The sequence below is a fragment of the Astatotilapia calliptera genome, chromosome 5, assembly GCF_964374335.1.
Source record: "Astatotilapia calliptera chromosome 5, fAstCal68.1, whole genome shotgun sequence".
NCBI lineage: Eukaryota > Metazoa > Chordata > Actinopteri > Cichliformes > Cichlidae > Astatotilapia > Astatotilapia calliptera.
The window spans coordinates 5,382,571-5,395,624 of NC_137426.1; the positions used below are offsets into that span (position 1 = coordinate 5,382,571).

Genomic DNA, 13,054 nt, shown 5'->3' on the forward strand with positions numbered 1-13,054 from the left:
AAAGGTCTGACCCCAGAATGAGCAAGGTGTGCCTAATGAAGTGTCTGTCAAGTGCACAATACCATAAAGTGTCTTTAAAAAGTAAAAAAGCTCAAATTAAGTATAGTAAATATACAGTGAAACACTAATGCAGTGTCACATCTTTGTATTAAATAATTAAATATATGTTTAATATATTATGGGAATATTTAGTATCATATATACAGTATGCATATTTTAAACATATATTCATTATATTTGTATTTATTTTTATTCCATACAATATTTTATTAACTATACACTGGCCTTTGTATTACAGCAAAACGTTATTGACTGTGTGACTACAATAGAGTAGCGATCCCCACTGGTTTAAAAGCGAGCTCTTATAAAACTTTTTTATTTGCGAGCGACTGTATAAACATCACTGAACTGGGCTCCAATATAAATACAGATTGTGTAATAGGAAGTCTGTGTAAGCCTGCTCTGGCATCTCTGTAAACTTCAGCCCTTCCCATTACCTTTAAAGGAGTGTGTACCCTGAACTAAATATGGACATGCACTTTCACAGGATTTCGAAGAATGTCCCAGCCTCACAGTCCACTTTGATGATGCGAGCCTCTCACAGTTCGTCACTTGTAACCCTCGCTGCAAGACTCTGAGACCAGCCTCTTTGCACCAGGATTGATGCCTCTGGTGGCTTTTTGGTGAGTGGGACACGACACAACAGCAGGACATCAGCACATAGGAATAGTCAGCTTATAATTTGAATTTAAATCGTGGGATTTGCTTGAGCTAGATGTCCAGACGAAAGATGAAAGGCCTGACCTGTATAGGTCGCCAGGTCAGCGAGGACCCAGACCTGGACAACCTGCTGTCCACCCTCTCCCCCGAGGAAATAGAGGAGCTGAAGATGGACATGATGAAGGTGCCAGACATTAACCCCGAGGAGGGGCTCATCATTGCAGAGGAGAACCAACCTGCGCAGCCACCTATGAGCAACAATGTCTGGGATGCAACGACGAAACAGAGAGACACCAAAGGGAGGCTCAGCCAGAGGGAACAATCATTTGAGGTTTGTGAGGAAATATGCTTTGGCTTTGACTCATGAGTGTTTTATGATGAAGTATGATCCTCATCTCTCTCTTCATATGTTTATATTCGACTTCCCTTTGCCAGTTTTGAGCGATCGTGGCTCAAGAGTTGGCAGTTCGTCTTGTAACCGGAAGGTTGCCGGTTCGAGCCCTGGCTCGGACAGTCTCGGTCGTTGTGTCCTTGGGCAAGACGCTTTACCTACTGGTGATGGCCAGAGGGGCCGATGGCGCGATATGGCAGCCTCGCTTCTGTCAGTCTGCCCCAGGGCAGCTGTGGCTACAACTGTAGCTGCCTCCACCAGTGTGTGAATGTGAGAGTGAATGAATAGTGGAATTGTAAAGCGCTTTGAGGGCCCCGAAAAGCACTATTAAAAATGCAATCCATTATTATTATTCATTATTATTATAACCAGATTTAAAAGGAGCTATGAAATCAAACTGACTGATAGGCTACAGCATTGCATAATACCCACAGCCCCCTGGATAGCTTTCATGTCTATTTTTCATTTCACTTGAAGCAACTGGACCTCATGCACCCCGAGTCCCATCAGCTTAAAAATAGTAGTCCCCAGAGTTGACTCCTGTGCCAGGAAAAGCAGTGAGTCCCCATCTATGACCCGCCTACATCCACTCCTTACCCTTAATTGTCATCTGCCAAACAAGCAAAGCACAAACATCTTCTCCAAGAGGCATTTGTGTAATTCATTGGAGATGCTACACAAATTTATTGCCATTAGTATTAGCATGATTTCAATCAGTTTGTGTGCTTAGAAGAGAGACACTTAAGTGGTTGGAGCAGCGGCTCTGCGGAGCTTCTTAATCCCGGCCTGGTGGAATTCCTTGGTTGATTGCTCCTACGCTCACTGCCTTTTAAGGATGCATCTGCCAGGGCCACGGCCTCACGAAGCAAAACAGATGGAGGCTCACAAATCAAACACTTAGCGAGCTCCTCACTGCAAATGTATCCCTGTGCTAAAAAAAATGGATAGTGTCCTTTTGCTGACTGTAAACACACATGCCCTATTGTGAGACGCTGTTGTACAATAAAAGACAGCACATCTGCACGATCAGATGTCTTATCATACTTTACATGTCATGCAATATTTGCTGTAATTCTGTGATACTACTTTTTCTGTGCTCTGTAGCTAATAAATTGAGACTCTGCTGTGATTTATTGTGCTTAGAGCGCTGCATCATTTGACATGCTGCTTTTCACAGACGTTAAATGACCCATGTAATTTTTTGTTTTGTCATACTGATGAGGAAAAATTTCCTTATCACACTCCTCATCTTCTTGCAGGGAGAGCCGAAGAAAGAGAGCCGGAAGCAGGAGTACCTGAGGAAGATGGGTCTCAGCCAGGAGGGAAATGACGATATGAAAGTGGGAATGCAAAGACAAGCTAGTGTCTCAAATGAAAGAGATATCAAGGCGGAGGACAGAAACAGCAAAGGTCCTGAAAGTTCAAAAGAAGACGGGAGCTGGTGTTCAAGTCGAAACAGGAAGCTGGATAGCAGAGAGAGCGACACGAAAGAGGAGGCCCGTGACAAAGAGAAATATGAGGACAACAGGCTGAGAGACAGAAGAGAAAACAGAGTGAGCACAGGCAGCAAAACACAAGACATGATCTCAAAGTTACAGGAGAAAAGGGATGAGAGCAAAGAGAAAGAAAGGAGGGAAGACTGCAGGAGACGAGATGACAGCAAAACCAAAGACATTATCTCAAAGCTACGAGAAAAAAGTGAGAAAGATGTGGGCAAGGAAAAGGAAAGAAAAACGGAGAGTATCAAGACACAGGGGCTTGTCTCTAAAATGGTGAAGCAGAGCAAGGCATCGGAGAGCCAGCTTCAAGAGTGTAAACCAGAAGAGAAGAAGGCTAAAGCAGAGGAGAAGAAATCTGAATACAAAAACAAACCTGATGTCAAACTCGAACGACAACCTTCTGAGAAAGACGAGGTGAAACGTGACAAGATGGAGAAAAGAACAGACAGAGAAGAGTTGGTTAACCACAGTGACCATGTGAAAGAGAAGTTTAATGCTGAGCGGAAACCAGAGGAGAAGGTGCAAAGAGAGGACGGTAAGGTTAAGAAAGCTGAGGATAGTGGGAAACTTGCTAACTGTGCTTCTAAAAACAGCCCTAACAGCAAGGCGAAGGAGGCAGAGGAGGAAGACGAAGACTCGAGCATGTTTGATGAGCTCATGCAGCAGGTGCGAAGCAACAACCCCTCCCTCACTGAGCTCAACGTCAACAACTCAGAGGTCATCAAGACGAAAACGCTCATCGAGTTTGCAGAAGCTTTGCACAACAACACCCACATCAAGACGTTCGCTCTCGCTAACTGCCGTGCAGACGACCATGTCGCTTATGCCATTGCCGGCACGATCCGCAGCAACAAGACTATCACCAGCATTAACCTCGACTCCAACCATCTCACCGGGAAGGGCATCCTGTCTCTCATCCAGGCGTTGCAGCACAACTCCACGCTGACCGAGCTGCGCTTTCAGAACCAGCGGCACATCTGCGGAGGGAAAACCGAGATGGAGATGGTCAAGATCCTGAAAGACAACACCACCTTGCTCAAGCTGGGCTACCACTTTGAGTTAGCAGGACCAAGAATGACCACGACAAACATACTGAGTCGCAACATGGACAGGCAGAGGCAGAAGCGCCTGCAGGAGCAGAAGCAGGCCCAGGCCAATGGAGAGAAGAAGGGAACACTTGAGGTGCCCAAGAGCGGAGGTGGAGGATCTCTGAGGAGTTCTCCCAAAGCTTCGCCTAAACCTTCACCCATCCCTTCACCTGTGCCTTCGCCAAAGCTTACACCAAGAAAAGGAGCTGGAGGTCCGGCTCCACCTCCGCCTCCTCCTGGGGGTGGACCACCACCTCCTCCACCTCCTATGCTGGATGCAAACCGCCCAGGTGGTACGAAGAACTCAAGGGACCAACTGCTTGCCTCTATCAGAGGAACCAATAAGAAACAGCTGAAGAAGGTACATCAGAAGGGTTGACGAAGAGGTTAGCTCACCGATGCTGTGTTTGGATTCACTAACGTTTTATTTTTCTCACAGGTGCCGGTGCCAAAGTGGCTGCAGTGATATTTCCTGCTGGAATATAAAGTGAAGAAGAAGAAGAGCAAGGGAGGGAGAACAGACATCTCACCAGAGGGTTTCTAGGGGATAACCTTTATAAATTCCCCTGGCCGGTTAAAGTGCAGTGGGGCAGATGAAGACAGTGAAACATGAGACGTTTGGAAGAACAGCCATCACTATGAGTTCTCCCAACAACACTGGACCAAAAAGACTCTGTGGAGAATGAGTGATGAAGGCCTCTCTGCAGAGAGTGCCATGGGTTTGAGGCTGTTTGTCTTCCATTCATACTGACGCTTGGCTGGTTATTTGCACTAGATAATACGAGGCCGATCATATAACATGTTGGCTTGTATATGCATCTGAATGTGAGTGTGTGGGAGAGTGTGTGATGAGCTTAACAAGAGATTCAAACAACTCTATAAAACTCTAATATTCAACAGTATGTAATTGAGATTAATTTGAAAAGTTATTTATTTGTGGAGAGGAAATCCATCCTATCAGCTGTAAATCTGTAAATCAAACTGGGAATATCAGGGAATTAACAAACATGGCGGCCTGACTTAAGAAAATCTGGGTGGGTGGAGAAAACAAAAAGGTCAAGGTGGTCTTTGATTGTGTGTCTCAAATCTCAAGACATCTCAGGCAGGTTTCGAAAGCAGCCCATTGTCCCAGGAGTCCTGAGACATAACGAATGAGTCTTAGCATGGAAATAATTACATCGTGCATTTTATCAGGAAGTGCAGGGAGATAAGTTTCAGCATCTGATGTTGCGTTTTGTGCAGAATCATTCTAGCCTGGGTTTTACATCAAAATGTCAGAAACGCCATTAAATCAACACTACTGTTGGTTAATGTGCTATTTAAAAGTGAATATCAGTTCTAAAGGAAATTTAATGTGATTAGCAAAAACCTGAGTGTTGTAATGAAGCACATACATTATTACATGTTTTTCTTACAGAGCCTGTATGTTTTCAATAAAAGATTCTGCTATGTTTGCAAGTTTAATGTTACCCGTCTGATAGAAGTGATTGGAATCTGTTATTATATTATAATTTTTAGCTACAATAAATGAAATTATGTATATGATAATCTTGTTAATTCTCTATATATGTGCATATGATTATATTTGTACAAGTAAAGATGTGCTCAGACGTTTACATCACTGATCATGGGCATGTTTCAGGCTTTTAATGTTTTCTTTTAACTGTTCTTTATCCATGATGCAATGACTGTACAGCACACAGCTTTAATTACTTTGAAAAACAAGAACTTGAAAGGCTCACCTCTAATCTTTCAAATATAACTCTTGTCAGTGTAGCACAATTGGTCAATCTTTTTCCTTGTCTGACCATAAAACATTTCTCCAGAAGGCATTTGGTTTGTCCATGGGGTCAGCAGGGAAGTTTAGTTGTGCTTTAAGGTGTTGATTTTGGAGCAGGGACCCTCTCAGACAATTGTGATGGCATGCTTAGAAATGGTTCCATGAAATGTTCCCAACTTGTATAAATCTACAATTCTCCTCAACTTCATTGAGTTCTTTGGACTTTGCCATTATTCCTAGAATTGGGGAATTCAGTGGTTGCTGTCTAACAAATGCTTTTTATGGAGACAAAGAGGATCTACCAATTGTAATCTCTCGTGATCATTAACAAGAAGCAAATAGGCCTCGGCCTTGTCGAATTAAAAGACACTTTAAAACCTTCAGCAGCGCTTATTAAAAGGTTCGAGTCTGTGTCTGTTTTCAGCCTGTGTGTATAATTTTGACCCTGTGTGGATAGGAAAAAATCCAAAAGAAATGCAAACCCAATTCTTGCATTTTAAAGTAAATAAATATGTATACTGTACAATCCTTCCACCCTGGAAAAGGAGCAGCTCGAAGAAATCCTTATGAGCCCCAAATGATCATCACATCCATCCCTATGATGAGTGTATGGAAGCTTCTGACCACAGCTGTATATACATTCAAAAATGCAATGGCTTGTACTCGCAGCAGGATTTTACGACATCACTATGACTTTTGTGGCTAGTTGGGGTCCCATGACTTACTTAGACTAAGGTGGAAACTTGCGGTGTCCGTATGCCAAAAAATACCTTTCCAGGAAAGCAGGAGGCCTCTCGTGTCTCGTACTTTAACTACTGAAATAAACATGGATTCACATTTTTTAAATTTATGTATCTGCATTTCTTGATGGATTAATTTTAAAAACCGCACGGCAGAACCTTTACCAGACACAAAACATTATATCAACTAGTGAATGTTTTCGTAGCATGCATATCTGTGCTTCTGCAGTGGACCATGAAGAACTTTTCTTCTATCTGTTGCTCTTTACATAATGTGTTTAAAGCTACGTGGAAACATTGGGAGCTGTCTAGTGTCCACCCACCAGCTGGAAAGGTAGCCATCATCCAGAGAAAAAAGAGAGCAGCAGCAGCAGGCCAGTTTATCTCTCTGCAGCCTTGCCTCAGTCTCTGCATCCACAAAATGCCTATATTTGGTCATTTCTCAATGAGGGCTTGCTCTGTAAGTCATTCCTTTCTTGTTCCTAATAATGGGCAGTGAGCCAGCCTTCTGTCTTTTAGCTGTAGCTGCTACTCTGACCAATAGTCTCAGAAGGAAGAAAAAGAGGGGAAGGAATGAAATGTTGAGATTACTGGTTTTCAGTGCCATCAGAAGGCCTCTAAGTACATTGCATTGCTATTACTAAGAAAACACTAGGAGCACAGCAGAGTGTGATTATTTTGCTATGAAGAGTTCTATTTGTGTTGCAGAAATGTGAAAAAAAAAAAGTTTATTAAGGGGTGTTCTTTTGTTTTTCTACCTGCTTCTTAACCTTTGTCACTGTAAATAAGACTTTATGTGATCAGTGTGACATTGCTTCTGTTGATAGAAATGTCAAAACTCTCTAATACCTGTCTGGCTGTCCTTTAATTTGCTTCATGTTATGTGAATTAGCAAACACTCAAGTATAATACAAGTCTATAGTGCTTGAACAGTTTTACTTTTTTACTTTACACTATTCATTACAAGATCTTTTTTTGTATTTCTGTGGATAGGTTTAAGAAATAGGCTGTAATAAACTCTCAGGACAGCAGCCTGAAGCTCATCCTTCGTCCCTGCATGCTCTGTTCCTTTAATAAATGACGTTGTCTCTATAGTGTCGTTACGTCAGGTGTTCGATAATCGTTACGTCAGGCGGAACAGCAAAGAACAAAATGGAGGAGTATGCCAGAGAGCCGTGGTGAGTCCTAAAATTAAAATTAATCCGTTTCCCACACCGTTTCAGCGTGTACTGCAGTGGGCTGCGTTTTGAATACATGCCATGTTAGTTGTGTTTAATGTTTTTATTTTATATCACGTGACACGACCGAAACACCTCGAAACCGGCCGGCTAGCTGCCGTTAGCAGAAATGCTAACTTCGCATACACAAGTGAAGGTAGTTTGAGCGAGCACTGCGTCGGGACGGCTAAGTCACGTTGTGACCTTGTCGGTTTTATTGCCACATGTCATTGCTTTAAATTTACTGACCCCACAAACCGGTGCTTAAAAAAGGCATATAACATCTATTGTAACCGCATACTGGTAGCCATTCGGGAAAAGTTGGAGTAGTTATTTTAGTATTATTTTGCTTTGGCGCACAAGTAAGCTAGCTGGATTAGCTACTTGTGCGCTATCTAGACTGCAGCCTGATGGCTTCAGCTAGCTTGAGACATGTCCTGTTCAAATAGTTTATGAACTTTTAACAGCGTCACTGAGGATTTAAAATAAATGTTTTTACAAATACATACATTTTTTCTCGGTGGCTGTCCTCGTGTATGCTTATTTTGGTTTAGGTTTAATTTATAAGAACCGTGAACTAAATAAACTTCTTAAAAGTTCAAAAAGGTTGGCCTGGTTCGCTGTTTTTCTCCCACTTGTGTTTTTAAGTATTTTGGCCAGCTTTTAATAACAATTTAAGATCGCATACTAATGGTCAGAAACACGAGACACAAGGTTACTGTCCTTCAATATCACTGCAAAATGTTCGTTTCGTGATTTAAGATGTAGTGCATCTGTTTACGTAAACGAATGGCTATGAGTAAATAGAAGATCCAGTTTTACATACATTATTTAAAACGGTTACATTTTCCTGATTTTGACCAGAAGTCATATTACATTGTATGCAACCATCTAACCATGTAAACCCTTTCTAATAAAGTCGTATGTGAGAAGTAAACGTGCAGTCTGTTTGTTTAAATTTGAGATGCGGTCATGTGAAGTATAATCCTTACTGCTCAAACAAACAAAATGTTGTAATGCTGTAATACTTCATGTTTTACGCTGGTTCAGAGGTGGTTATTAACATAGGACACAGAGAGAGTGACCCTGTGAGTTTGTGTGCGTTCACGCGTACGTGTGTTTTTCTTCGTCTGCCTCCATTTCACCCTATCCCTAGCATCGTTTTCTGTCACACCAACCCTCTGCATGTCCTCCTCCACTACATTGCCCCTCTCTGAGGGCTTCTGCTTCTGCTCATGTCTGGCAGGTCCATATTCAGCATCTTTTTTTTGTCAAATATATACACACTAACCGTCCGCAGCACACGTTCAGACCATCTCAGCCTTGCCTCTCAAACTTAGTTTCTGTTTAAACTGAGCTTTCTAATCCCGTCCATTCTCTCTTAGTTCACTGCCAGTGGAAATCTTAACATCTTCAGCTCAGCCTCCTGTCTTTTTGTTAGTGCCATTGTCTGCTCATCATACATCTCAGCAGGTCTCATTACTATTCTTTTGTAAACCTTCCCTTTCACTCTTGCTTCTGTCATAAATCAGCGCTGACACTAGTCTCCATCACCACCACCCTGCTGAATCTCTTCTTCACTTCTCTTGTGCACTGTCGGTTGCTTTTGGATATATTTAAACTCCTCTGACTACTCTTCACAGCTTCACTGTTACACCGGTCTCCTTCTCAAAGGCCAAGTCTGTGTGTGTGTATAGTTAGATTTTAGAGTTTTCAGATGACCTATATCTTATTGTCATATTACCAGTAATAAACTAGTTCTTCTTCCTTTACCTTTGGATTAATTTAGACTTACAGGGAACATTAAGAGATTGTTATGAACATGCAATGAGAGATCTCAAATGTCATGACATTATTAACTTAAACAAACTAAAATGTCTGTGTTCTGCTTTTAGCCCCTGGAGGATTGTGGATGACTGTGGGGGAGCTTTCACCATGGGAGCTATTGGAGGAGGAATATTTCAGGCAGTGAAAGGCTTCAGAAATGCACCCTCGGTAAGTTCAAGGACTGTTTTCTGGCCTCAGTCAAAGCTGACATTCAAGGTACTGTCCTTGGGGTCAGTGTCACACTCAAAGACACTCGATGATAAAGCAGTGTTTCTGTTCCTGTAAACAGGAAATTTTCTTTTTAATCCAACCTGAATTTCAAAGACCCACAATTTTTTCAACTTATGTTATTAGTCATAATCTGAAAATTCTGAATCTTTGGTCTCAGAAATCCTGACCTGACAGTGAATTTCCACTGATGCATGTTTTTTGTCTCTCTTTTTTGTAGGGGATGAGCCACAGAATGAGGGGTAGCTTAACTGCTATCAAGACCAGAGCCCCACAGCTCGGGGGTAAGAACAATTGCTGAACTGTTTCAAAGGTCATTTCTCTTCCTTTGTAAAGAACATGGGCTGTAGTCAGCAGCATGTTGTACATCGTCTGCAGTTCCGATGGTGACAAATTAATCTTGGGAAATATTTCAACTTTGTATATTAAAGTAATTATCGTTTAATTAAATAAGCTGCTATTGGAGCCTGAAGGCATAATCTGTGTGCAGAATTATTAATACTTTATTTGCTGTTGAAGTGTGTTAGTGGTAGAAGTCACTTATGTAAATATGTGACGCGGGTGATTGCTTGACAAAGTGACAAGCGTATCTTCAATGATAACTTCTTCAGCTGATGCAAATCTTTGGCGTGTTGCAGGTAGCTTCGCAGTATGGGGAGGCCTCTTCTCCATGATTGACTGTGGTTTAGTAAAAGTGCGAGGGAAGGAGGATCCATGGAACTCAATAACAAGTGGGGCCATGACAGGAGCTATTCTTGCTGCAAGAAGTGAGTAGTCAACAGAAAGCTTGCATACCTCATACAAACAGCAAATGTGCTTTCACATGCATGTCCACATTTATTACAACCCCTCCTGAGTGTGAGATTTTCAGGCTTTTTTCTTCAGTGGCTTCTTGTGGGAGTTTCTTAAAAAAGAAACAAAACCTGCAACAGCTGGTCCAGTAAACCCAGTTTTCAGACTTTCCTGCAATCAGTATGAGGAAATGGAGTTGTTGATTCTTGTAACTGGTCTGCATGTTTTCATTTTTGTCTACTTCTATTTATAGATTCGTTTTTGCATCACTTTCTGGTCATTTTGCTTACTTTACTGGAGCAGAAAAACTTGAAGCTTATTTGTACAGGGACTGTGGGGTCCTCATATAATTCTGAACAAATTTAACAAAAGATTGAATAGACAGAAGTGGTTTACATATTTGCCCGACAATGGTGAGCAGCCGAAAGTAGTTTGAAAACACTTGTGCTATATACCTTTCATTGAAATGGATTATAATAAGTTGTATCCAAAAATAGTGGAATAAAACTGATACAAAAATTGATGGTGGGAACATTTTCTAACAAACAGTACCATCTCAGTCTTGTTGAATATACCTTTTAAGTGCAGAAATGAATGTTTTATGTGATTTTAGTCAATTAATGCCCTTGGTTTGTCCATAGATGGACCGGTAGCCATGTTTGGCTCTGCCGCCATGGGGGGTATCCTGCTGGCATTGATAGAGGGCGCTGGAATCCTGCTTACTAGGTTTGCCTCTTCACAGCTTCCAACTGGTGAGTAATACTTTGGTGATCTTTTTATAAATTCAGTGAAAGAGACTGAAGAGTGTTTTATGTAACGAGCACCCATTGTGATAAATTACTGTACATAAAAGTCTACCTAACCACCAGAAGCCATCAGGCGTGAAAGAATACTTAGATGAAAGATGACATGACTGCGGCAAAGAAAAAAAACACTGAATGTACTGCGACTTCACCTCTTGTTGCCCAGCACCTGATATGTTTATCTTTGTTGACTGTACTTTAGGAGTGTTAGTCAACCCCCAGCTTGCTCACATGCTTTGCCGAAAACAGTATTCAGTCACCACACAGTAGCATGGATTATAAACATCAGGTCTAATATGTGTGATAAATCTCATCTGATTCTTCTGCAAATTTTCTAAATTTTACTGCTTGTGTTTGAATTGTGGGACAAAAATTATCAAATTATCAAATTTATTCTGAAACAGTGTTTATCAGTGATGATACTACAGTTATGGCAAAATGCGAATATTTGAAGATTGAGTCAGCTTTCTGAAGAAACTGACTATTTTAATTTGTGACTGTTTTTAAATAATTGGAAAAAAACACTCAGTCGTCATATGTCAGTGAGGACCTTTGGGAAGTCTTTTTGATTCATCAGTTTGCTCTTTTAGACTTTTGGCACCGATCTCACTCTGAGTTTTATTTTTTCCTCCTTAGGACCTCAGTTTGCAGAGGAACCTGCCCCTGCTCCCATGCCCACCTCTCCCTTTGGAGACTACAGACAATATCAGTGAGAGGAAGTCCTCACCTCTTTATCCTCTAGGCCTTTTGTGAATTCCTTGCTGAAGTTAAAAAGAAGAAATGGCGGTGCAGAGTACCACACATCAAACGGTAGAAAGTGCACCCAACTTTATGGACTGTCGGAGAAGTGAACGACAAAACACGTCACCATTTTCCTTCTTTCAGGAGCCATGTACACATCTGCCTTTTGCCATTGTCAGGCTTGTCGTGTGCATCTGTTTCACCTAGCTGTGGTAAAATACAGACAGCTGAGAGTTGTTGTGAGGATGAGATGTGCTTTTCTATTTTGTTTACATACAGTATAAACTGCATGTATCTTGATAGAGAATCTGAGATGTTGAATCTATCAAAAATATGTCACACATGGAACATAATTAATTATATGTACATACAGTAAAGCTTTCACTTATGTTAATCTATATTTGCCTTTTTTGTCATGCTTGGGTTGGCCAGCAACACTTGGTTGGCCTTTTTTTTTTTTTTTTTTTTTTTTTGACTTTATTCAGAGTTATGAAGGCAAGCATCTTACCACAGACACACAGATGCCATTCCTGGAATATTTTAGTTTGTTTTACAGTGATTTATTTATTTTTCAATGGTAAGGAGTTGTGTCAGATTGTTCTATTTTATGTGATGGTGGTTTTTACATTCAGCACAAGTGAGAAAAAGACTGCTAATGACAAACTGAGGCAGACATTTAATATTAAATGGAGAACTCAAGCAAGGGATTGATGTATTCTGTATTAAATCTGTATGACAGATTGTACTCTGGTACATTAAAGAAATAAGTTGTAAAGTATGTCTTTTGGAGCTTTATGAATACATTTATGGACTGTAGATTACAAGCTAGAGCAGGATTTTGCTTCTCCACTAGAGGGAACTCCTTGCAAAACAAACAAAAAAACCCCACTTTTGCCCTCTTTGCCTGCCCAGCTTGGTGCAGCTGACTCTTTAAAGATGTATTTACAAAGGACACATAAGGAAGCATTTTCCTCTCACATTCTTGCATGTGCGTGTCACGCACCAGTTATCTCTTCTAGAGCCAGTGCTTCAAATTTACAGGTGGACACCGGATGAGAAACTGGACATTAAAGGGGACAATTATGCAGCTCGCACGGCAAGTGGGCTGTTTGATTTTTAGAACCGTACTCGTGGCAAAGTTTCAGACTTTACTTCTGAAGCTGATAAAATCCCAGAACAATAAATAAAGATAGGGAAAGCAACAGCAGCTTCCCCTAAAAATATTTAA

The 13,054-nt window shown here is 41.2% G+C and overlaps 2 protein-coding genes across 3 annotated transcripts; both read left to right on the forward strand.

Annotated features, from left to right (window-relative positions):
- Positions 1-545: 545 nt before the first annotated feature.
- Positions 546-5,246, forward strand: lmod1b (leiomodin 1b (smooth muscle)). Of its 2 annotated transcripts, XM_026166844.2 has the most exons (4): positions 546-683; positions 776-1,051; positions 2,371-4,059; positions 4,138-5,246. In XM_026166844.2, the coding sequence occupies exons 2-4, from the start codon at positions 776-778 to the stop codon at positions 4,162-4,164; spliced, it is 1,992 nt and encodes a 663-aa protein (XP_026022629.2). In that variant the 5' UTR covers positions 546-683; the 3' UTR covers positions 4,165-5,246. The 2 variants fall into 2 exon arrangements, with proteins under 2 accessions (XP_026022629.2, XP_026022628.2); XM_026166843.2 differs by having other exon boundaries at positions 567-1,051.
- A 2,023-nt stretch (positions 5,247-7,269) lies between these two features.
- timm17a (translocase of inner mitochondrial membrane 17 homolog A (yeast)) lies at positions 7,270-12,601 on the forward strand. Its single transcript, XM_026166845.2, has 6 exons — positions 7,270-7,396; positions 9,331-9,430; positions 9,711-9,774; positions 10,129-10,257; positions 10,924-11,034; positions 11,722-12,601. The coding sequence occupies exons 1-6, from the start codon at positions 7,371-7,373 to the stop codon at positions 11,796-11,798; spliced, it is 507 nt and encodes a 168-aa protein (XP_026022630.1). The 5' UTR covers positions 7,270-7,370; the 3' UTR covers positions 11,799-12,601.
- Positions 12,602-13,054: the final 453 nt, after the last annotated feature.